Here is a 26293-nt window from a genome sequence, read left to right on the forward strand (position 1 = left end):
TCTAGACATTTCAGTAGTTCCGCAGGTATTTCGTTTGGACCTACAGTTTTTCCGTTTTTTGCGTTTCGTATTGCTTGTTCGATTTCCTCTATTATGATCTCTGGCCCCGTTTCGCTGTCGATTTCTTCCGGCTCTTGCCGATTATCCTCAAACAGATCTGTTATGTATGTCTTCCATTTTTTTATTTCTCTTTAATTTCTATAATGATTTTTCCATTTGCGTCTTTCAGAAGGGCATCTTTCTTTTTTCTCAGTGTATTTGTCATTTCCTTTATTTTCTTATGCATGTTAAAGCTATCATACTGTTTAGCATATGCCTCTATTGCACTGCATTGATTAGCAAGCCAGGTGGATTTGGCCTCTTTTATTTTCTTTCCTATCAATCTCTGTAGTTCCTTGTATTTTGCTTTACTCCTGCCTTTATGTTTCCTTCTTTCCTCCATTAGATCTAAGATTTCTGAAGTCATCCATCTCTGTTTTTTTCTTATTTTTGTCTGCAGTAGCTTTTCTCCTGCCTTTATTAAAGTTTCCTGTACCATGTTCCATTTGTCATTAACATCTGTTGTTTTTATCACGTCTTGTTTGATTTTCTTTAAGTTATCATTTATTTCTTGTTTCAAGCTCTGACGTATAGGTTCTTCTTGTATCTTTGAGACATCAAACCGTGGTATATTTGTTTCTTTTTGGATCTTCTTCAATTTTATCTGCATTACGCCTACTAATGGATTATGGTCTGAATTTATGTCTCAGAGACTTTATAGCGATGAAGTTGTCACGAATAACTCCAAAACGACTTTTTAAAAAAAACTTAAGGAACATTTTTGTCTTAAAATTCACTAATCTAGTGATTACCATGGTTTTTTTATCTTAACTTTTTTCACCTTTGAGTTGGGGTGGTAACCACCCACAGAGGAAGAAGATATTATTGCCATAATATTAATTTTGATCTTTAAGCTATTTTTTACCTACTCTGATAATTGAAAGTAGATCGATGCAGATAAAAAAAATTCAGCGGTTTTCTATTATTTTTACCTTTATATCCTGGACTAATAATTGTTTTGTAACGTGAACTTGAAATGTGAAGTGTCCATATTCTTGAAATAAGCGACGCTGAGTTAGCACATTCATGTGATTGCAGGAATATACCTTTACATTTAATTAAAAAACTAGAATAAACTGTATCCATAAAGTAAAGCTTTGTCGTTATCCTCATATTGAAAATGATATATCTCCGGTAACCGTACAACCCATAAAGCAAAGTCGGTATTTGCTTTAAATACATTGATTTCATTTCATTGATATTTCTTTTATGTTTTTGTTTTATTCTTTTTATTTAGTTTTATTCCTCGCTTTGTCAGTTTCTTTATTCCATAAGTTTAGCCCTTTTTCTGTTGACGTTATAATTACAATTTCATCTACAAGACATGTGACGAGATATCTGCCCGTTTTAAACGCCTGTTTTTCTAGGTACAACAATCACTAAACGCATATTTGGTAACTGCTTACGGAAGGCAGTCTCAGTATGTATATATAATCAAACTACAGAAAGAAATAATAATTGTTCTTTATTTTTTATACTTTATAAATATATAACTAGTATAATTAAAAAAATACTAATTATTTTTTAAATAATCCTCATTCTAATACTTTTTTACAAAAAAATATCTTAAGGGAACTTTTTATGTTTTCTCCAAGGAGCAGGTTTTCTCTTGCCTACATAATGGTCATCGTCCTCACTATCAAAGTTTTCGTAAAAACTGTCTGAATCAAAATCATCATCATCATCATCGTCACTCAAATCGTCGCTGTCAAGTTCGTTGTTATCTCTAAAACGGACTTCCTTATCATCGGTAATTTCATCGCTATCACTGATATCTTCATCACTATCAAAGTCGTCCATTTCGGCTGAGTCAGATGTAGGTTCTGAACTGCAACAAAGAAGTTACAAATTTAATTATTATAACCAAAAAAATTTCATAGAAAATGTTTAGACTATCAAGAATCAAAATATTAGCAAGATAGATTACTTTTGTACCCACTGTATTGTGTTTTAGTTTTTTGTTATAAGCGCATAGATATAACAGAAGGACAAAATCTTACATTACATTTAAAACATAAAAATTTAGATTTAAAAGTTTAAAATAAATACTCAATTGTAGAGATTTTTATAAGTCCACCTAGAGTGTTTTTCTTTTAATTATACTACATGTGTACTTGATAATATTCGTATAATATAACGATATATCAACAAAAAAATGGTTTTATATCCAATTCCCTAGGACAAATTATATGATTTTCTAATTAAAAACTGAAAATACTAGATCTTGTGAATCTAATGACATTCCAGGATTTATCAGAAATTTAATAGATGCTATGATTTCACCTCTTACACATCTTCTTCTTCTTCCTTCGTGTAAGCCTGTTTCTTCTTGAATATTAGCCTCCTAAATTGCTTAAATTATCGCACCATCTTTTTCTTGGTCTGTCAATACTTCTCCGTCCATTTGGTGACTTATTTCGTGCTATTTGTACTATATTATCCTCTGCCATTCTACTAATGTGTTCATTCCACTTCTGTTTCCGTTTTGTCACCCATCCATTTATGTCTTCTATATTGCATGCTCTTCTTATGTTTTCGCTTCTCTCCCTATCCAACAGACTGTTCCCTGATATTCGTCGGAGTATTTTCATCTCTGTTGTTTCTAGTAGTCGTCTCGTTTTAGATGTGTCAGGTCTTGTCTCCGCTGTGTATGCTAATATAGGTCTAATAATATATAATCTTTAATATAATAATAATAATTTATTATTATATTAAAGAGAAGTGGGCTTACTTACTCACTCACCCTGTCTGACTCCGCTTTGTACTGACATACACTAGTTTTCCATTTATCTTTGCCTGTCTTCGATTATGGAAGTAGATGTTTTGGATGGTGTGTATAATATTGATTGGCATGTTTCTTTTATACAGTAGATGTAAGACGTCTTCGACTTGGATGCGATCAAAAGCCTTTGTCAGGTCTATAAAACATAGATATAGATGGTCTTTTCTGTGATTTGTCTTAGTACAAATACGGCGTCTACGCAGCATCTTCCCGATCTGAATCATTGTTGTTTATCTTATAAAGTTGTTAGTTTATTGATTTTGTTGGTTAGGACTTTTCTGGTAAACTTAAGTGCGGTGTTCAGTAGATTAATACCTCTATAATTGTTTGGGTCTTCTTTATCTCCTTTCTTGAACGTTGGTATCATTATGTTGTTTCTCCACGTGTCTGATATCTTGTAGTGCAATATTAGTTTTTGTATAAGTTTTGTCATCTCAAGGGTTATACTTTCTCCTCCGTGTTTTAGAAGCTCGTTGGTTATTCCATCTGGTCCTGGCGACTTTCTATTTTTGAGTGAATTTATGGCTATCTCTACTTCCTGAAAACTGATTTCTATTTCGTGTCTTAATTCAGGTACGTTATTGTGTTGATTATTATTTTCCTTTCCTTTAAACATTTCTGTCAGGTATCTTTCCCATTCGTTTGCTGGTATGTTATTGTATTCCTTTAATTCTGCAATTTCTTTCTGTTGGTTTCTTATGAATCTCCATATCTGTTTTTATGTACCGTAAGTCGCTTTCCATCCTTTTTGTAAACTGTTCCCAGTGTTCATTTTTTGTTCTTCTTACCAACTGCTTTGTTTCATTTTGTATTCTTCTCGGGATTCTGGAGTATTTGATGTTTTGTACTTCGTGTAGGCATCTCGTTTCTCTTTACATTTCTCATTTTAATTGCTTTTTTGAACCATGGTGTCTTGATGTTGTTTCTCTTTTGTTCAGTATGACTTTGCGTTTTCCTAGAGCTTCTGTTGCTGCTTCTTTAATGTTGTTTTTAATTTTCTCCCAGCGCGCGTTTATATCTTCGATGTCGTCTATTTGTTTCAGCTGTATCTTCTGTGCTAGCCTCCTTTGGTACATCTCTCTTGTAGAGTCGTTCCACAGTGATTCTACATTGAATTTTTCCTCGGTGATTTCCTATAGAAAATGTTTTGGTGTTATTTTCATTCTTATTTTTGTTAGTACTAGTTTGTGTTCAGTCCCTGCGTCTGCTGAGTTTAAAGTTCGGATATCTAGAATCTGCTTTGAGTGGATTTTTCTATTAGTGACTATAAAATTAATCATAGATTTGTGTCCCCTGGAGTTTTCAAATTTATATTTATACCGGAGCTCATGGCCGAAAAATGTATTATTGATTCTCAGTTCGTTAAAAGCAAAGAGATTAGCCATGAATTCTCCATTTGCGTTGACATGGTTATCATTAAATCTTTGTTTTAATCCTGGAACTATTTCATTTCCGATTCGTGCCTTAAAGTATTACACATCGAATAAATTTATTTTTGATAAATTTCAGTATTTAATTTGAACATACTGTATGAATATCTTGCCTGTTTGTTAGTCTGTATAATCCGATGTCTAAATTATTCAGTTGCCTTATGGCCGATTCCACATGTTTGATTAGAGATTTCTTAGCGGTAGGGAGAGAATAGTAGTAAGAGGACAGATATGGAAGAGATTGATAAATTTCATGTGAAAAAAGGATTGCACCAGGGATCGGTTAGTCCTTATTTATTCTTATTAGTGTTAAATTAAACAACAGCGAAGCTACAGGGTAACATTCCACGAAACTTAATGTATGTTGATGATGAAGTGTTAGTAGCAAATACTGAAAGTCATTTAGAACAAAAACTGAAACAGTGTTCTTAGAAGGACCAAAACAGATCATTTGGAATGTTAATTTAAAGATGAAAACACTACAAATAAAATGATATCTTTGGATGATGAAATGATCGTGAAAAGTTTAATAGTTTTAATTACTGTGGTAACAATTCTGCTGTATAAATATTAACATGAACAGGACTTAGTACTGAAACTTCTATTTTCCACGGAATTCTGTGTTAATACCGAAGACCGTAAATCCCATTTTCTGAATCTAGAATAAAATCTTTTGCTGTCCCCATACAGAGATGTAACTCTTTTTGAAAATTTATAATTTAGACCATATTTTATGTGCTGTAAAGTTGAAATATCATTATCCAGAAGATTATAAGCACCTTTCACCAAAAAACCAAAGCATACAATAATTTTGATGTCATATTTGTGACGATTTACTTACTCAATGTCATTGCTCATATCATCCTTATAATAATCTTCATCCGATAATAACATTTCCAAGTTGTCGTTCCGCTTCTATAAAGAAAATTATTCTTTTTAATTTCAAAACTAACTAATAATAGTTATATAGTTATGTCATTGTTATGTCATTTGGTACACAAAAGATGAAATAGTAGAAAAAGTAGTTATAATTGGAAATAAATATTTTAATTTTAAACTCTTACTTTACACTCCTTTTCTATTACTCCTATCCCTATTGCTATCCCCCTTTTACACTTATTTTCCATTAACTTTTTGATTATCTTTTTAATTATGCGCCTAAAAGTTACTAACACTAATACCTCTGTAGTTTAATCATTAAAATTAAACACACAAAATTTTTCACGACATAATTCTTTTGGTCAAACTAAATTTTCAGCAATCTTATCCTATCCTATATATCCTATTCCTATTTCAGCTATAAATATCAATTAAAATTTTAGTTAATTATCATGAAATATAGTAGATAACATAGAAATGTCACAAGAAAATAATTTCGGTACCATACTTCTACAGTTGATGTCATATTTTACGCTGCTACGTCGCGTCGGTGTCATATTACATCAAAACTAGTCAATTTTGGAACCCAAAATGCAAAAAAGTTTGTAAAATCACCCTCGTAGGGGAAGGGGAAACGGAAAACACCGATTTACCAAGAATCTGTACAAAAAAATGTTTCAAACAAAAATGTAGCTGAGATAATTTTCAACAAAAATGTAAATTGGCACTTTTTGTGAATACCGAACCGTTCTCTCGGAAACAACGCCTGAAGAAACCGGCGATTTTGAATGTCAGTTACGCTCACGAAATCAATTTTTTAAATAAAAGTTGTTTCAACTCGACGGTAAAAATTCGATATTTTTGACGTGACAACGTCTTAAATTAGGTTGTGGCTCGGAGTCACTCATGAAAAAGTGTAACGCCCGCTCACGTCTGTTACGATGAGTCACCGAACGAGAGAGAGGCCCGCCGGACCGGCGAATGCCTTGCGTCTCTCTCCCACTCAAACATGATCGGTCCGCTGCGCGCGCAGCACTAGAGAATTAGGCGCGTTGAATCGGTGCGTGCTTGTGTCTCTGTCTTTCTCGAGCGTTCTTGGCGTTGGAAAACCGAGAAAGCGTCATAATACAAGTTCACACGTGTGGTTAAAGTATCGTCAGCTGTGTCTGTAGTGAAAATGTGGAGTGCTTAAATTCGTCATTTACAACAACTACAACAATAAAGGTAAATAATTGTACACTAATATTTCATTATCGTAAACTATGATTGATTGATTAATTGTTAGATTGACACAAAAGTTGAGAAACTGAGTTTATAGGTTATGTCATACTATTGACAAATGTTGATAGTGTTAAGTAAATTATTAGTTTAAATCACTCTGCAATCAATCGTAATTCAGCCGATTGAGAAGAAACAGCGCGTTTCAACTGCAAACAACTATTGTGCAATTTAATAATATTCATATCAATAAATATTCTACCGAGAAAAAGACGTTGTCACGTAAAATCTTCGCCCGTAAAACCGACTTTACAGGCAACCGATTTTTTTTATTATAGTGTCATATCGACAAAAATTAAATTTTTCGTCGATATGACACTCGGTTTTAACGGTTTTAAAGTTGAGAATGTAGCTTTCGTACACAGGTTTTGTGTTTTGCCACAAATAAAGTCAGTTTTTCTAAAGCTGTTAAATAAGTAGGTAAACGTTGCGCGATTTTTTTAATTTTTTAACATTCTTTTTAGACAGGGGCGGACTAAGGCCTAGGCACGTGCCTAGGGTCCATAATGCTTGGGGCCTGAAAATTAGGTTTTTAATTTTTATAATTAATTATGCCGAATCGTTTGATAAATCGTTTGATAAAGTCGACAAGTGTTGATGAGCGTTCTTATGCTTATGCATCCACACCCGCAAGTGTCCATGTCGATGTGTTTATAGAGTGGAAAAAGTCAAACGTATCTATCTAAATCAGTCTCCTGAACGTTACGTATTGTATCTTATGCGAGTTTTGATTGAAAATTGTGCAATTAAGACTTAAGTCCTAGACTTGATTGCAAATAGACTGTTTTGGATTCATATTTAATACTTTGTAAAATTCCTAAATATCAAAAACCAATCATCAGCCACTTCAGTTATGCCGGAATCTGGAACGCCACAAACACCTTCACTATCCAAAAATGAAAAGAAGGCAAAAAATCCAAAAAGAGGTGGTTCTTATTTTCAAGCTATCAAGAAATATATCACTACAACTTACAAAGTAGATGCGGAAAAAAATGCACCGTTCATCAAAAAATATTTAAAAGCTGCAGTTGCTACTGGATCGTTGGTGTAAACAAGGAAAAGAGCGTCAGGATTTTTAAGTTCCTGATGAATATTTTTCTAATGAATTATACCGCAAACAATAATATTATTTTTTCATCCTATTTAAAATAATATTATTTTTTACAGAGAATATACAAAAATTCTACAAAACAATTTTTCTATTGATTTTCCCAGATATTCCAGTTGAAAAATAGCGGCCAGTAATTTTTCGATTTTTAAATGCTTCATTTCCTGCTGTAATATTTATAATGAGGTAACTACAAGAGAAATCACTAGAATAAAACTAACCGGCATATTTATGTTTCATGGGCCGTAAGAAACCATTGGTCAGGGGCAAATTATATATATATTTAGGGATTCTACAGTATTCACTGCCTTCCCTCGCTCAAACGTTTCCATCTCTCTCTGTTGTTCCATTCTCCATCGTTTAGGCCTCTCTTACTCATGGCGTCGTCTACTTCGTTCCTCCAGGATTTTCGGGGTCGTCCTCTTTTCCTCCTTCCTATGGGGCTCCATTCGGTTATTCTCTTTGTCCATCTGCTGTCGCTAGTTCTTCTTACATGTCCATACCACTTTAATCGTTTTTGTTCTATATATGTTAGTATGTCTGTTTCTATTGATGTTCTTTGCTTTATTTCGTCATTACTTCTACTATCCATTCTTGTTACTCTGCAGCATCTTTGCAGGCATTCCATCTCTGTTGCTACTATCTTACTGCTGTTTTTCTTGTTTATGATCCAATTTTCAGCCCCATATGTCATAATACTTCGCACTAATGTTTTATAGATCTGTGTTTTTGTCTTCATATTTAGGTGTCTATCCCACCATACTGAGTTAAGTTGTCGGATTGCTGTTCTTGTTTGTCCTAATCTTTGTGTAATTTCTTCCTCTGTTGTTGCCTTTTTCGTGATTATAAACCCCAGGTATTTGAATTTATCCTTTCCTTTGATTGTTACGTTGTCATCAATCTGTAGATCTTCTATGTCTTCTTCACTTGTAGATAGGTACTCTGTTTTCGCGAGGTTAATATCTAGGCCAGCCTTGGTATATTCTTCTTGTAGTTTCTTCATCATGTAGCTGAGGTCGTCTTGGTCTTGTGCAATCACTACCTGATCGTCTGCAAAGCTTAACGTATATAGGTATTCGTTCCGTACCGGTACTCCCATGCCTTCGCATTTTCTTTTCCATGTAGTCAAGGCTTTTTCTAAGTATATTTTGAATAGGGTTGGAGATGTGGAACAACCCTGCAAGAGCCCTTTTGTTGTGGTGAAGTCTCCTATGATTCTTGTTCCCATTTTAATGGACACTTTATTTTCTTTATACAGAGCTTTTGTAGCTTCTATTAGCTCTGTCTGTATTCCTAATTTGTACATTGCCTCCCATAGTTCTGACCTTGGTACAGAGTCATACGCCTTTCTCAGGTCCACAAATGCCAAGGGGCAAATTAAAGGACGTTATTCACTTATTGGACGCAAGAGAGATATTTCTAGTTATAATCCAAACGCTCGACAATATATACCAGTACAACACAATAACAGTAAAAGTAGAAGAAGAACTAACTGACCCAAATGAAGTTGTTTTTCTCCCATTTGGTATCATTTTTTCGTTCTTACTTTTTTTATTACTTTATCCATGATTAGGTTAAACATACATAAATGTATTTTTACGTACATAATATGTTTTGTCTGTCACTCACAATCAAATATCTTTCATGAAAAAAAAATCAAAGTTAACTTTGAAGTAATATTTAAGGAGTAAAATTGTTTTTGACCATTGTCCATCATTTAAGTATAAATAAGTTCACCTTTAGAAGGCATGTTCGTTTTTTATTGGTGTAGTAGTTTATCAAATAAATTTCAGCTTTACTCACACACCTTTAAAAAACAATACATTCAACAGCTATTCGTTAGTGTAAGTTACTAGTAAGAAACAGTCGTACCCAAAATTATTGATTTACCAATAAAAATGTAAGAACTAGTTTTACTGATAACGGCCAGTGAAAAACTTGTCCGAAATTTATTTGACTAATAGCAAGTTTTGGGTGTTATCAATTTGGACGAATCGCACTGGTATAATTAGTTATTTTGGAACAATTTTATTTTTAATAAGGAATTAGACATTTTTCGCTAAAGTTATGCAAGATATGTTGACGACTTTAACAAATATCGTGAAAGCAACAAATTTATTGATAAATTTTTGGGTGATTCTCCCAAAATGTATGTTATGGTAGATTTTCTCTTCGTTTAATAGGAAAAGCATGCGACACATCCTACAAAAAAACCAAAGGCACCCTAAGGGCCTTTAGGACTTGTGTTTGAAACTATTATGCAAAAAAACCAGCAGGAAAAACCAAGCAATTCCGATTGTGAAGATGAAATAAAAGAAAAAAATATAAGGAATAATAACATCTTTATCAACGTCTGTTTTGCCTTGCAATTCTTAGAAGGCACAGATTAAAGCAGAAATCTGAATTTCGTTTCGAAAAATTAGTTTACGGATTTATTATCAGATGTCGCTATTTGCGTCCATTCGAAGCCATGTTAGAGTTGCTTCCCAAGACAGAAAAGATTTATTTTCACGTTCAGAGCGTCTGTGCATAGCCATTCTAAAGATCCCTTTTAGGGTGAAATACGTATAAGCGGATATACAGACGCACCGTACGTGAAATCAAATCTTAACTGTCTTTTTCTTTTTATTCTGGTATACTCTTTATGAATACTAGAAACCAATTCGCTAAGGATTTTTGCTTAGTTGAGGAGATATGTTTTGGAATGCAATTTTAGGTTACCCATGTCTCTAATAACCGTCTGTTTTGCCTTGCAATTCTTAGAAGGTACACATTAAAGCAGAAATCTGAATTTAGTTTCGAAAAATTAGTTTACGGATTTAAAAAAATATAAATTTAAAATCCTCTCAAAAAAATAATTAAACTAAGAGTTTTGTAAACGACATTGCATTATGGCCAGATACTTAACAGACACCATTCGAGAGTATTATATAAAAAATTCACTAAACTCAATAAATGAATCTTTGGAATCATCTTCTATTCGATGTAACGAAGGGTCAAAATAAATCACAAGAAAAAGTTAAAAGAGATTCATCATCATCCAGCCTCAAGAGTCCACTGATGAACATAGGCCTCTTCCTCATGTTTCCAACCCCGTCTATCTTGCGCCGCTCTCATCCAGTTTTTATCGAGTCTTCTTAAATCGTCAGTCCATCTTGTAGGTGGTCGACCGACGCTTCTCTTGTCTTCCCTTGGCCTCCATTCCAATAACCTCTTTGTCCATCGCCCATCTGTCATTCTGGCTATGTGTCCTGCCCATCTCCATTTTAGTCTGGCTATCTTCTCGATGATGTCAGTCACTCCGGTTCTTCTCCTGATGTCTTCGTTGGTTATTCTGTCTCGCAGAGTTATTCCTAACATGGACCGCTCCATTCTTCTCTGCGTGACTCTCAGTTTGGTAGCTGCTGCTTTTGTTAAGGTAAGTGTTTCTGCTCCGTACGTCAAGACTGGGAGGACGCACTGATCAAATAAATTTCTCTTTAGGCATGTGGGCAGCTCACTTTTAAAAGTTTCTCTCAGTTTTCCAAATGCTGCCCACCCAAGGCCGATTCTTCTCTTCAGCTCATGAGTCTGGTTATCCCTGCCAATCATAATTTCATGTCCCAGGTATTTATATCTATCTACGAGTTCTATTTCTTTTCCACCAATACTGATGTTCTGTTTGGGTACCAAATTGGTCATGATTTTTGTTTTCGAGATATTTATATTTAAACCTACACTTTCTGTAGCCACAACGAGTTCCTGTACCATCTCTCTTGCCATACCTAGATCTTCAGCTATTATAAGTATATCATCGGCGAAACGTAAGTTGTTTAGATATTCTCCATCTATTTTTATTCCCTTTGTCATCCAATCCAAATTCTTAAAAGCATGTTCTAGCACCGTATTAAAAAGTTTAGGTGACATTGGGTCTCCTTGTCTAACCCCCCGTTCTATTTTTATGCAACTACTGTTAGTATGTAATCTGACAGTGGTTGTTGCCTGCAGGTATATTTTGTATAATAATTTAGTATATCTATAATCTAGCCTGCATTCTTTAAGCGCCTGTAATATTTTGCTTAGCTCAACTGTGTCAAAGGCTTTGTGAAAATCGATAAATATCAGAACTAGAGGTTTATTGTATTCCACTGCTTTCTCTATTAGGGTTTTTATACTTTGTAGATGGTCATTTGTTCCGTAACTTTTTCGGAATCCTGCCTGTTACCTTGGTTGATAAGTCTCTAATTTTCTTTCCATTCTCTTAACTAGTATTCGCGTAAACAACTTATATATATGGCTGAGGAGGCTAAAAGAGATTGGTTGGATTATACTAAATTAATCAACTTACTGTACTATCAAGTCTGTATATTATTTTCCAAGCAAACAACGGTAATGACAAATCGGACGAATGATTGGAAAAATGTATATAAAAAAATGTCAGAACATAGAAACTTTTCTGACCACATTATCTGCGGTGATTAACATTAAATTTAAAACAATCTTTATGATAGTGATGTTAGTGACTCTTTAATAGAGGAGTAAAAATGTTATGAACAAGATTTAAACCTAGCAGAACTGAAAAATAAGTATTACAATTTAAGACTTTTATAAGTAAAGAAAATATTATTTCGCCTGTATCCATATTGTCATTTATTAAGAACAATAATATTATTGCCACATTAATAACTTTAAACAAAATTCTGAGAATTTCTTTAACCATCTCATTTTTTTTTCTTGAAATCTGATAATTAAATATCTTCTTCTTCTTCTTTAAGTGCCGTCTCCCGATCGGAGGTTGGATATCATCATCACTATCTTTACTTATCCATAATTAAATATAATTAAGTATATAATATATGCTTTGAAACCAAACATATTTTCACCAATTTCGGTTTTGAGTTTTGGCAACAAATGTGAGGCATTTAAAATATTTTTAAAAACGCTGTGTATAAATATATTTTTTTAAATTATCTCAGCTATAGGTAATGGATTTTGACAAGAGCTATGACCTTGTAAATAACAGGTAAACTTGTGTACTGCATCGGCATGACTCACAGCTCTTGTCAAAATCTATTACCTCTACATTCCTTGTTTGAAACATTTGAAAAAATCTTGTCTTGGCCTTTTCTTGACATCTCTTGACTTGAGTTTCCACTCAAGAAATTTCAAGATCTTGAAATTTCTTGATTACCCGGTTCGGTGATTCCCCGGCGACCTTTTTTATTGCGTTGCGTGCTAACACGGCTATCTGGTGGCTCCACTGCCACTGGCTCCCGACCCCGGGGAGTCAACGATCTGCATTTGTTTCCTGACTAACGCAAAATTGATGTGCAGTTGCATGCTTTATCCCGTTTAGTTAAGTAAGGTTATTATTACAAAGTGGTAGTCTGTACCGGTTTCTCTATATTTTTGATACGAGTTTGTAAATATTGGTGATAGAAAATACATTATATTATATATATATATATATATATATATATATATATATATATATATATATGTATATATTGTTATGATATGTGAATTCGATGCAAGAAAACTACAAGTTGCTCTTATTTACCGGCTAGCTTTATGAAGATAAAAATAATTTTTTTTTTTAGTTGATTAATTTGTAATATTGTTAAATTTAGAAATGCTTTTAATAAAAATTATTGAACGCCTGAAAATAAAAAAAATTTGACAAACATTTATTCTACTCACCTTGTATTCTCTAAATCTGTATTTTGAATTTAAAATTTTTTTTACTTATTTGTCTTAGAACATGCAGACTCTTAACTCAAGCGAGTTCTGTGACCTGTACTGCTTGATAAAGCTATATAAAATTATATAAAGCAAAAATCACCACACAAGAAGTTTTATTTTTAATGTACTGTGCAATTATTCACAAGTGATCAATTAAATATTACACAACGATATCTTGTATAATATATATAAAAAAAATTATTTAAGATTCTTCCAATAAATAAGCCAATACTTAACCGTTTAATACTAATATGAATGGATTTAGATTTATGACGTAATACAATATTGAAGTAAGTATATGAAATTAGTGTTTTGTGAAGTTGCAACAAGAAATACTTGATCTAAGATCTAATACGTTTTTGTTTGTCAAAGTATTTATAACCTCACTTACTATCTTTTTAGAGCGAAAACAAAGGTTTATAATCCTTCAATTTTTTTAGTTTAACTGTTTTGTTTAATGATTTTAGTAAGCAAAAGAAACGGTGAATTATATTTGGTTAATATTACAAAAGCGATAATAAAATTTTTGTGAACTTGACTTCAAATTATTTTGTTTTTTAACACAAAGATGATTTAGGATGATATAGGCCGTTTAAAAAAAAAAAGGTAAGATTATTTCTAAAGAAATTTCAAAACTTGCGTTTAACTTTATTAAAGTTCACTTTCGTCTTTCAGATAATCCCTTCTCTAAAAATTTTATGGAAATCTTCAATAACAAAGATTGCATCTTTCAGTGACGTCTTCTAATGGATTAGGGCCGCAAAACTATCAGAATTATCTCTCCAATGGTTGAGAAATATTTATAAGTACCCAAAATGAATTTTAAATGATCTTCAGTCAAAAATAAACACCAAACGGTCTCTTTATTCAGCGAGAATTCAAATGAGTGGAAAAACTCACCTTTCTGGTAGCTGTGGACCTCTTTATGATGACTGCTAACAATTCCCTTATCGGAAAATATACTGTTAATCTGCAGGCTTTGCTAAAATTTAATCAGAAACGATGGTTTCTTATCGGCAAGGTAATTTGAATATACTTTGTTATAATTCAGGACTTTTTTAAGGTTTTTTAAAATACTTTTGAAAAATTGTGACTGCTGAAAAATAATCAAAAATTTTCTGCCCCTTCGTAACTATTGATTTTCTATCTTTTATTTTTCATTGCTTACCAGATCTCCAAGCATTTTGACAATGTTTTTTAAGATCTGACAGGATTTTTGTATATTTTTGACATTTATGATTAAAATAAAAAATATTTTAAATTTTCATAAATTGTTAAATCTTGAGAACTATATTGACTTTTGAAATGAATTGAAACAAATACTAGAGAATTTAAGCATTCTTTTGACATATAATTTCTACAACAAATGATAATTTAAATATTAAAATTTTTACTAACAAATTTGACATACACCAATTTTAACATGAATTAGTTGCTTTTATTTTGCTTTTATTTAATTTTAAAGCTATCTGAAAGCATTTTTGATATTGAATCACTGAGAATTGTCTTCAGATTACCTGTCCATTAAAGATTATATCATTCTGAACTCTTATTTATGAGATATATCCTATTTCACCTCCTAACACGTTTTATTTTCCGAGCTCTATCCATGTTAACTGTATGTTTACTAACAAATTGAAACTTCTTACTTTGTGAATAAATGACTTAAATATTTTATCTGTTTTAGGACTGTTGAAGATTCTATTGACTTGTATATATTAGAATTTGGATTATAATAAAAATTGTAATTAATTAATAAATACAAATTTATGGTTTTTATTTCCACTCGATCCGAAGTGGTTTGATATTTGCTTTTTGTATCTTTATGTTGTGGCTATATTGGCTTATTCTGTAAGTATCTCTTACATAAATAATATAATATATATATATAACGAACAATAACTTAAGTTTAAATCATAATCAATTTCATGATCAACAATTGTTTTTGGTTTAATTTTTTTTTATATATTTTTTTTTTTTATTGAAAAGTGTTTATCAACCAACTATAACTCAGTGGCTATAATAACTCACGTATTAAAAGAATCTTATTTCTATTATGCTAAATTTGTTTATAATAAACCAACTGGTTTTAATTATAATAATAATAAAATTATTTTGAAAACATTAATTAAATCTGGTGATACAATATAGTCCTTATTGGTTTGTTACATGTCTGTGAATTCTGCTTATTTTTGCTTTTAGTTTCTTTCTTATTGTTGAATCTAGTTTCAACTATTAAATTAACAACAATAATACAATTGTTTGAGTTAAATATATATGTGGTATATTCAATATTGTCATTTTGTTTTATGTTCATACTATTCAAAAAAAAAAACTGTTTAGGAGCTTTAATTTCATAACAATATATATATATATATATATAAGATTTAAGATTAGTATATATATTAAGATTATCTCTTATTTTACCATGAGTGACAGTGCCTCTTCAGTAAATAGTATATCTGCTGAGTCATTTGGCTCGAATTCTGGCTCAGAATATTTACCAAAAAGCAGTAAGCAGAAAGTCGTTACGGTTTAAGTAAATATGAAATAATCAGTGAGACTAACGTGACTACTAGTGAGAGTGTGAATACTGAGAATGACAAAACTGAAACCAGTGAGTCTGTAGCTGTCTGCAATAGTGGCAGCAAAAGAAAAAAGCAGTAGAATTTAATGTAGGATAGTGGTAGTAATAGTACTAGAGGCGATACTGGCATTACAGGCAGAAAAAAATCTGTGACTTTTTGAAATCAAGGTGGACACCAGTACCAATGGCAAAAACAAAAATAAGTTAGCCAAATGTGTACCATGTGAAAAACATAATAAAAGTTTTTATTAAAAACGTTTATTATGTTTTTGGCTGGGACATCTGGGTTAAAAAGACACTTAAATGCAAAGCATGGAATGTTATTTGACAAAGAATTTTCTCAAGGGGTGTCTGCTCAAAGCTAGTTTTAATGTTCTGCATCAAGTGAAAGTGGAAGTAATAGTATTTTAGATTTGATGAACCGAAGTCAGAGTAAAGAGAATATAAGTTGAGATTTAATAGAATGGTTTATATAATACTTACTTTTTGGAATTAGGGGCAGCATTTGGGGGAAAGGAGCTTAATGTAGTTGAAGAGAAGTGATGTAATGCAAGTTAATAAGATGGTTATGTCAAAATTAGATGTGCCTACAAGATGGCATTCAACTTTCGAGATGCTAATATGGGGTTTAAGTGTAAAAAATGTTTTAACTATATTTTGTGATAACATGGTAAATGTAAATAATTGCAAGATATTAGATAAAGAATGCGATCTGATCAGTAAATTTTGTCAGTATCTGGGAAGTTTTAAAACACTTTCTTTAATACTCAATACTCGAAGGGGAAAATATTACACAGTACCATTGGAGGTAATCGGAATAAACTTACTTTTAGACAAACTGGAGATATGGGCTCATGAACTTGATAATAAAATTGATAGAAACGCTACAGAAAAGCAATTAATTTACTGTATTTAAGCTGCGAGAGATAAAATACTGAAACACTATAACAAAACTAATTGAATAAACTGTATAGTTCTTTTTAACGAGTTTGCTCGGTAGCTAAGATAACAAATTTTATTTAGATATTACTTACCTATTTAAGAAAGCTGATAATGATAACATACAATCTTGGAAGTAATAAATTGAAAAAACTTAAATGAATCTAGCTCAGAAGATTCTGAGAATATACTTGATTGGTGGAGAAGACACGAAAATGTCTACCCGTCATTATCGAAAATGGCCAAAGATTTTCTCGGAATACCAGCAACATCTGTACCTGCGGGAAGGCTATTTTCAAGAGCAGCTTTAACAATAACAAAATCAAGAAATCGGCTAGATGTTGACTCCATAAAAAGTGTTATCTGCCTCAATTCACGGCTTATCAATTCCGATAATAAATCATTTTAGCAAAAAAAAGTGTTCAATAAATTAAAATATGTTATTTTATGTTAAAATAGGTTATCTTTTTCACAAATAAATACGTTTTAGAGTTTTCATTATTAGTCAAGATATTTCAAGATTTATTGTTTTCTTGACAAGAAATCTTGGTCTTATATTGTCTTGAAATTTAAAATTACTTCTTGTCTTAATGTTGTCTTGAAATCAAAACAAAATCTTGAAAATTTCAAGAACTTAGCGACCACTACGCGTAAAGTTTCTTGGTGTATCAATGTTTTCCGTTTTCCCCCTCTACGAGGAAGGTTTTAGGGGGAAGCCCGGGGACAGGAGTGTAAAACTTTTCCCAACAAACCTCAGCTTGTTTGTATACCGTTTGTATGATTTTTAGAGGCTCAGTGGCATTTTTGTCTCTGACAACTAGAGTAAAATAAATAAATCATAATCTCATTTAAAATACGTACCGTTGGATGGCATTTATTCTGTGTACAGGTATAATCGAAACCATTTGGACTGCAGATACAGACGTTACATCCTTTTCTAAATTTAACTAGTGGTGGACAAGAACTATCTGAAACAAAATAAAATTTTAGGTAATGTAGGCAAAAGTATCATCATCATCATCACTGGCTCGACAACCCTTTTTGGGTCTTGGCCTGTTCCAGGATTCTTCTCCATTCTGATCTGTTTCGTACTTTTTTCTCCAGTTTTTTATTTTTAAGGTTGTTATATTATTTTCTATTTGTTCTAAGTATCTCAGCTTCGGTCTTCCTATTGTTCTTTTTCCTACTGGCATCTGTTTGAATATTTTGTTTGATATTTCCCCTTTTTCCATTCGTTCTACATGTCCTATCCAACGCAGCCGTCCTATTTTAAAGAATGATATAATATCCGGATCCTGGTATATTTTGTATAGTTCAGAGTTGTATCTTCTTCGCCATATTCCGTTTTCTTTTGTGCCCTTATATATGTGTCGCAAGATTTTTCTTTCGAAGGTGGCTAACAACGTTTCCTCTCTTTTACTGAGTGTCCAGGTTTCTGAGCCGTATGTGAGTACCGGTCTTATTAGGGTTTTATATATTTGGCATTTTGTTTTTCTTGCGACGTTATCTGATCTTAGTTGCCTAATTAAGCCATGGTAACATTTATTTGCAATAAATACTCGCCTCTTCACTTCCTCCGCAACATTATTATCAGATGTGACTAGAGATCCCAAGTATATAAAGTTTTTTACCCCCTCAATGTTGTATTTTTCTATTGTTATATTTTGTGGCCGCCTTATTTCTGCGTTTTTACTTACCTGCATATATTTTGTTTTGGTCTGATTGATTTTAAGGCCACTATTTTGTGCAGCTCGTTCTATTTGGTTGTATGCCGCCTCTATCATTTTTCTTCTTGATCTTGCGATTATGTCAACATCATCTGCAAATGCTAGTATTTGCACGCTTTTATTAATGATTGTTCCTCGTGTATTGACTGTTGTGTCCCTCAGTATTTTCTCGAGTACGATGTTGAACAAGATGCATGATAGAGCGTCTCCCTGGCGTAGTCCTTTTTTCACATCTATTGTTTCCGTTAATTCATTTTGTATCCGGATTCTACTTTCTACTTTTAGAGATTCTTTTATAAGTTCTATTAGTTGTGTTGGTATATTAAATTCTTTCATTGCTTTTATTAAGAATTCTCGGTTTATATTGTCATATGCGCTTTCAAAGTCTATGAAGAGATGATGTGTGTCGATGTTATATTCACTTGTTCTTTCGAGAATCTGTTGCAGAACAAATATCTGGTCTATTGTTGACTTCTGTCTACAGAAGCCGCTTTGGTATTTGCCAACTATTTTTTCAGGTAAAAGTATAGATACTATGTAATTAAGAAAAATAGATAAAAAGCAGAGAAACGATAAAAAGTGGGCTTATAAAAGAAAGCATAATACATACACATATATTAATAGATCGATAAGGTTAACTTGATGAGTTGAAATTATATGAAAAGATCGTGTAACAAAAATTTTTGTGATACACTGAGTAACTTTTAACTCCTATTTTTTCTATATTTTTGATAATAAAGCATTTTTAAGTATTTACATTATAAAACTAACGCTTGTGGTTAAAAATACCGATTTGTATCATATTTTTAGGTACTACCTGTTCTGTAGAAGTAAGTGGCAAAGATAAACGTGTATCATTTGATAGCGGTATTCTACTGATAAACGCTTGGGTTTAGCTGCAGATTAATAAATGGGGACATCATGAAAGAGATTAGGAAACATACAAGAGAACAAAATGCGATTGAGATTAAAAATGTAATAGAAGAAAATAAAAGTCTTAAGTTTCTACACAGAAAAAACGCATATACAAAGGAAATTTAGAAAGAAAATTGTCTTACAGGAAATCTTGTTATTCTAAAAAAATATATATACCTTTAATTAAATTTATTTTATTTATTAAATTTATTTTATTTATTTATTTAAATTTTCATTACATCACAAAAACTTACAAATTGTTTTGTATGTATGAACCCTGTTCGTTTTACTTATATTCTTATATCATTACTTTTTTAATATTGTTCTGAAGCTATTTTCTTGTGGCATTTTAAATTAATTACTATTTAAATGGCAATAAGCCACAATTAAAGGTTAAAATACGTTTATTGACGTTTCAATTTCCACTTCGGAAATCGTTCTCAAAATACAAACGTATTTTAACCTTTAATTGTGGCTTATTCCCATTTAAATAGTAATTAATCATTACTTTTTTTGGAGACCTGAGGATGTTTTTAAAGAATAATAAAAACGAAACGTATTCTAGTAAACTAATAAAATAGTTGACGTCTTTCATTTGCCAATAATTGACCAATCAAACCTCTAAAATTATATATACAGGAGGGTAAGTTTTTAGTGCGACATCGGTTGATAATTCCATTGTGGTACAAGATATTCAAACAACTTAATTAGAAAAAAATGTAGGAAATAATATTCTCCATACTTGGAAAATATTTGAAATTCTACAGGGTGATTAATAATTACGTGGTATAGCAAACATACAATTTTTTAAATAGGACACCCTATACATTTTTTTTCATATTTATATTCCTCTCATAATTCTTGTGATTATAATATAGGCTTTGCATTACTGTACAGAGTATTTAACAAGTTATGACCATTTTTTATACAGAAGTAGTGCATAAACAATTATTTATTTTATATAATAAAGTAAACAGTATATTGTAGTTTTTAAATTAAGTTTAATTGAAATCATTGATCAAAATTTGTATACAGGGTGAACTAAAAAACAAAATTACAATTTTCTCAATTTTTTAAATAGATCACCCTGTATTTTATTTTTTTTAAATATTGTATTTATGATACTATTTCATTTTTATATAGCATTCTCTATACCTAAACTCATTATTTTCCGAGATATTTTTAGTCTTCTTCAAATTTCGGGAATACATTCAATTTTTGTCAGTAGAAATAAATATTGAGTATTGAGTGATAATATAACAAAATTATTTTTATTCAATAAGTAACTAACAAAAAATAAAAACCATAATAATATGTAATAAATGTAACAATTAATGTGATATTAAGGAAATATGTCTAAAGTAAATGTTCAAAATGTCCACCTTCAACGCCTATACAATTGTTCATATTATCTGGCGTTTTTGGAGGCTTCTGGTATACAAGGTCTTTTATATAGCCCCACATGAAAAAATCAATTTTGGAAAATGCCGGTGATCTTGGTTGCCAAGCAGTTGGTCCTCCTCTACCTATCCACCTCCCTGGAAAGTTATAATTTAGATGATTGTGAATACGAGCAGTGTGGTGAACTGGAGCACCGTCGTGTAAAAACCACATTCGTTGTTGAATATTAAGCGGTACATTTTTCAGTAGTATTGACAAATAATTATTTAGAAAGTCCGGATATATGGCACCATCAAAATTCACAAGACCGTCAAAAAAATGTGGGCCAATCATATAATCGCCAACAATACCACCCCAAACATTTATAGTCCACATAGTTTGACTGTGAGTGTTAACAAAATAGGAATTGCTTGATGCATAGTAATGAAAATTATGCCGATTCACCGTTCCACTGTTGTGAAATGTAGCCTCATCTCCAAAAAGCACATAATCGAAAAAAAAAATTGGTCTCTTTGCACTTGCTGGTAGACCATTGACAAAAAGCTAATTTGTGTTGATAATCATCGACTGTCAATAATAATGATGTAACTGTTTGCGGTAAGGATGCAGTTTTTGTTTACGAAGGATTTTTGCTGCCGAAGTTTGACTAATGTCATGTTGACGTGAAATTTCATGAGTGCTGATGTGGAGATCTTCAGTAGTAGCTATCAGTACGTCATATTCCTTTTCTTCACTTAGAACAGTTTTGGTTTTCTCATTTTTTTCGTATACAACTGACCCAGAGCGAACAAAACGATCCATTAATTTTTCAAAAGCTCTGGCGCTTCCTCCGTTCAGGATATCGCTCGTGATATATTCTGGATGCAAGTAAGGAATTTCTCGAACTTTCTCCTAATACTCAGATCATATCTGTTAACTCTTTTACAGAAAAATTCATTTTTAACACTAAAAACAAGCCACACAGACCGATTAAAAAGGTAATAATATGAAAACAGTAATTTTTTCAAAGCCTACTATTTTACCTTTGTAACTGACACAAATAGCCTTTTACTTATTAATAACTGCGCGTCACAATCGGCAGTTAGGAATGTTTTATTAAAAATTCCTGGCTTAGAATACTGTTCATATACTAAAAATTGTTACATCAATTGTATACAATGTATACAATTGTATACAATGATTTGTATCAGTTATTTTTGAATAAAAATAATCTTGATATATTATTATACAAAATATTATCTTGTAGGAATTTAAGGAATCTTATATTTCATTAAATAAATATGATATTTCCATAATAGCACGTTTATTGATAAATTCATTGCATATTGTTATGGTTTATATTTTTTGTTAGTTACTTATTGAATAAAAATGATTTTGTTATATTATCACTCAATACTTAATACTTTATAGTAGAAAATAATAGGTTTAGGTATAGCGAATGCTATATAAAAATGAAATAGTATCATAAATACAATATTTCTAAAAAATCAAATATAGGGTGATCCATTTAAAAAAATGAGAAAATCGTAATTTTATTTTGTAGTTCACCCTGTATACAAATTTTTGTCCATGATTTCAATTAAACTTAATTTAAAAACTACAGTATATTGTTTACTTAATTATATAAAATAAATAATTGTTTATTCATTACTTCTTTATATACATGGTGTTGATTTCATTTGGGATTTCGAAATAAAAATAGTCATATCACATGAAAACCAAGAATGCAAATTTTTGTTGAATTAATTTTATTTGTGGAATAAACATTTCGTTTTGTTTTCTGACAGCAGTTAAATGTATTTTTATATTAAATAAATTAAATACGTATTCCTTGTGTAAATTAATTTATTTCAACAAATAAATGTGGTTGGCCACCCTGTATAAATAATTATGTGAATGTTTATATTACTGAATTTAGAATTGAATTGAATTGAAAGTTTTCAAAAGAGTTATATATTACACGACCCCTATTCTAATTTAAAAAAAGGTTATTGATTACGTAATGACGTCTAGATGAATAAAGTCACTGATATGATATATAGTTATTCCAAAAAACCATAATTTAAAAAAAATCGACCTGTTTCGGAATTTGTCTCCAAAGTCACCTATTCTCGAAAAAATGAAATTATTCCATAATTTTGTCATTAAAAAGTAGCCAACTCTCTAAACGAACAACTCTAAAATGACACATTTATAAAAAATAGACAACATTTTTTTAACAAATGATCAAATATTGAATTTAATTCAAATAATAATTTAGTCAGTTTTGACATAAATATTTGATTTACAAATGTGCCATTAGATAGGACTTTGAATATAATCAAGACAAAATTAGAGAGTGATGATACATTGGAAACTAGAACAAAACTAAATATATCAGCTATAATGAAGTTATTGACATTATGTACTGATAATACATATTTTCAACTAAATAATGAATTCTATAAACAAAATTTTGGTCTAGCAATGGGCACTAGTTTATCTCCATTATTAGTTGGTATATTTATGGAAGATTTTGAAACAAATATTATTTCTAAACAAAATTTAAAACCTACAGTATGGTGGAGATATGTAGATGATGTATTCTCAATATGGCCGCAGAGTTCATCAATCAGAGTTGTTAGACACATTTCTGAACGATATAAACGATAAGGAAGAGACATTTACCATGGAAAAGCAATATAATAACACACTACCTTTCTTGGATGTTTTAATCTCTAAGAACGATACTGGATATGAGACTCAGATATATAGAAAATAAACACACCAATAGATATTTAAATTACAAATCAAATCACAATATCAATATTAAAAAGGGAATCATTAAATCATTATACGAGAGAGCCAGAATTGCTTGTTCTAACGAAAATTCGTTCTTAGAGGAAAAACATTTGTTAATCTGTTTTATTAAAAAATGATCTTTTATCATTTATAAATAGGGAATTTTCAACAGTCGACCGAATAGAACAGAACAACTTAGAACGAGATACTACAGCATACACAAGGAATAATACGAGGAAAATAACAATACCATACATAAAAGGATTGTCAGAAAAACTTAAGAAGATTACAACATACACATTGAGATATATTTTATCTAAAACTAAACCTAACAATGAACAAGAAAGAACAAAGAATTGTACTTATAAAATACCTTGTGAATGCGATCAGTTTTATTTAGGTGAAACATCAAGGTCATTAAATGTTATAAGTGAACATCAATCTTATATTTAAAATAGAGAATTTCATAGATCTCAAATATATAAACACGCATGGAAAAATGAACATAGGGTTCAATGGAATGAATCAAGTACAGTCCTAAAAGAAACAAATGGTAAAAAGAGAAAAATCAAAGAAGCGGCTCTAATTATGCTAAATGAGACCAATTGTGTCGCAAATTCCTCGGCAGAGTGCAGTAGGATCTGGTTACCCATATTAAGAAGAAGTTAATAAAAGGAAAATACCAGTATTAGTTAGTCGGTAACATATAGAGGATACATCATTTATGTTTTTTTAAATAACAAACATATAAAATCAGAACTTGGTGTTTATTGAGAGTAAACTAAATGTAACTCCAAATACTTACCATGTCGGGATAGTAATATGAGGTTTTTTGCCTGGTTTTATCCTCATGATTTACTATGAAATCACTAACAAGAGAATTTTACTGTCATTATGGCATGTATTTGTCTTTTTAAGGACGAATTACATGCTATGATTTTTTTCTGACGGATATTCTCAAGTTAAAGTTGATTTTATGTAATCGAATGAACTATCTTACAATAAAGTCGTCCCAGGAACGCAACTCAGCAATATTGGCAATATCATATTAAAGTCGTCTACTTTAAAAGGTATAATATATGTCTGAATTGTCAATATAAATGAGTCAGATAAAATTAAATTATTAGAAGAATTTTTCACTAAGTAATAAAAAACAAAATTTGTTTAATTTATTAATGGACAAAATTTTATATCATTTTTATTGACTGCTTGCTATTGAGAAGTTTTATTGTATTAAAAATAAATACAATTTTATTTAATTAAATATTAAAAATATATATATAAATGATAAATTGTAAGAAAACTGTTTCTTTATAAATAGAAAATTGAAAAAAAATAACAACTTATCTATATATTTGGTGTTAATAATTTGTTACATACCTCCTAAACTATATTCGACAAATACAGTGACAATAAGAAGTATCAGTAGTCGACTCATCTTGAAAGTCTTGACACCACTACTGGCATTTTTACTTCTGTGGTCGTTTTTATAATTTCCAGGAAGGAAACGATGTACAGATAAATATATGAATGTATATTTTGTTGAAATTCAAGAAGCAATACACAAGTTAAAAAATAATAATATATTATAATTTTATTAGCGAATGGTACTGTAAGTGGCAACAAAAAGTCGTTTATATTTATTACAAATAAAATGAAAAATGTCGGTTACAAATTTGTTGCAAAGCCGAATTTATGTATGTACAAAAAATGTAAAAATAATTAAAAAATAAATGAAAGAATTAAAAATAAAATGAAATAGGCAAAAACGCATCGATTGTTAAAAACTGCGATTAGGCCGAACTTCTATCATCAAAACGTGATATCATTCACCTTCTGTTACGTTATATATAGTGTGTTCGTGTAAAGTATGGAATAAATTCGATACTACCTAAATGAAAAGCCTTTTTAAAAAATCAAAACACGTCAATTTTTAAGTTTAATGTTCTACATTCTACAACAAAATTTCATTATACAAGGTGATACACATTACAGTGATGACGTCATCGGCTCTTTTTTAAATGTAACACCCTATATTTTATGAAACTTTTAGATAGATAAAAGTTAGCTGATTCCAAAACGTATAATACTCGTGGTCTAATAGATATAATTTGAAAGATATGCGCTTAGAAAATAAATTATTTACTATCAATTGCAAAAAAGTAGCCTACTACTAGTTTTTAGTGAAATGTAATTATTTTTAGTAACGTTCAATAACAATTAAGTAGTACAATAATTGTATTAATTCGTGAATGTTCTGTATTATTGCTTAGATTAGAATTAATTTGAAGTAGAAATGAATTTGAGTGTCAAGCAAAGAATTGAAATATAGTCGCCTCGCTATATTTACGCCGGTTTCGGATTAAAAATTTTATTGTAAGTACCCAGTTTTAATTACCTGCTCTTTGGGGAAATATCAACTGGTCAAATGAAATGAAAAATAATCCATAACTTTTTTTAATTAAATAATAATGAAAAATCTTTTATATAATTGACAGTATAATAAGGAGAATTACTTCATTAATGGAGTCTAATGTGGCTAATATAAACCTAATAATAATTTTATATTACACTTCACACAGAAAATATGGTCTATGTATATTTGTTCCATGGAGAGAATTTCTAATGAAAAATAAAAAAATTTAA

The 26293-nt window shown here is 30.9% G+C and overlaps 1 protein-coding gene across 1 annotated transcript; it reads right to left on the reverse strand.

Moving 5' to 3' along the window:
• Positions 1–1547: 1547 nt before the first annotated feature.
• LOC140440550 (uncharacterized) lies at positions 1548–25179 on the reverse strand. Its single transcript, XM_072530926.1, has 4 exons — positions 25028–25179; positions 17685–17791; positions 5153–5226; positions 1548–1927 (listed from the first exon to the last, which is right to left on the reverse strand). Exons 1-4 carry the CDS (start codon positions 25083–25085, stop codon positions 1666–1668), a joined length of 501 nt encoding a protein of 166 aa, XP_072387027.1. The 5' UTR covers positions 25086–25179; the 3' UTR covers positions 1548–1665.
• Between the last annotated feature and the right edge of the window lie 1114 nt (positions 25180–26293).

The sequence above is a fragment of the Diabrotica undecimpunctata genome, chromosome 5 (assembly GCF_040954645.1).
Source record: "Diabrotica undecimpunctata isolate CICGRU chromosome 5, icDiaUnde3, whole genome shotgun sequence".
NCBI classification, from domain to species: Eukaryota; Metazoa; Arthropoda; class Insecta; order Coleoptera; family Chrysomelidae; genus Diabrotica; species Diabrotica undecimpunctata.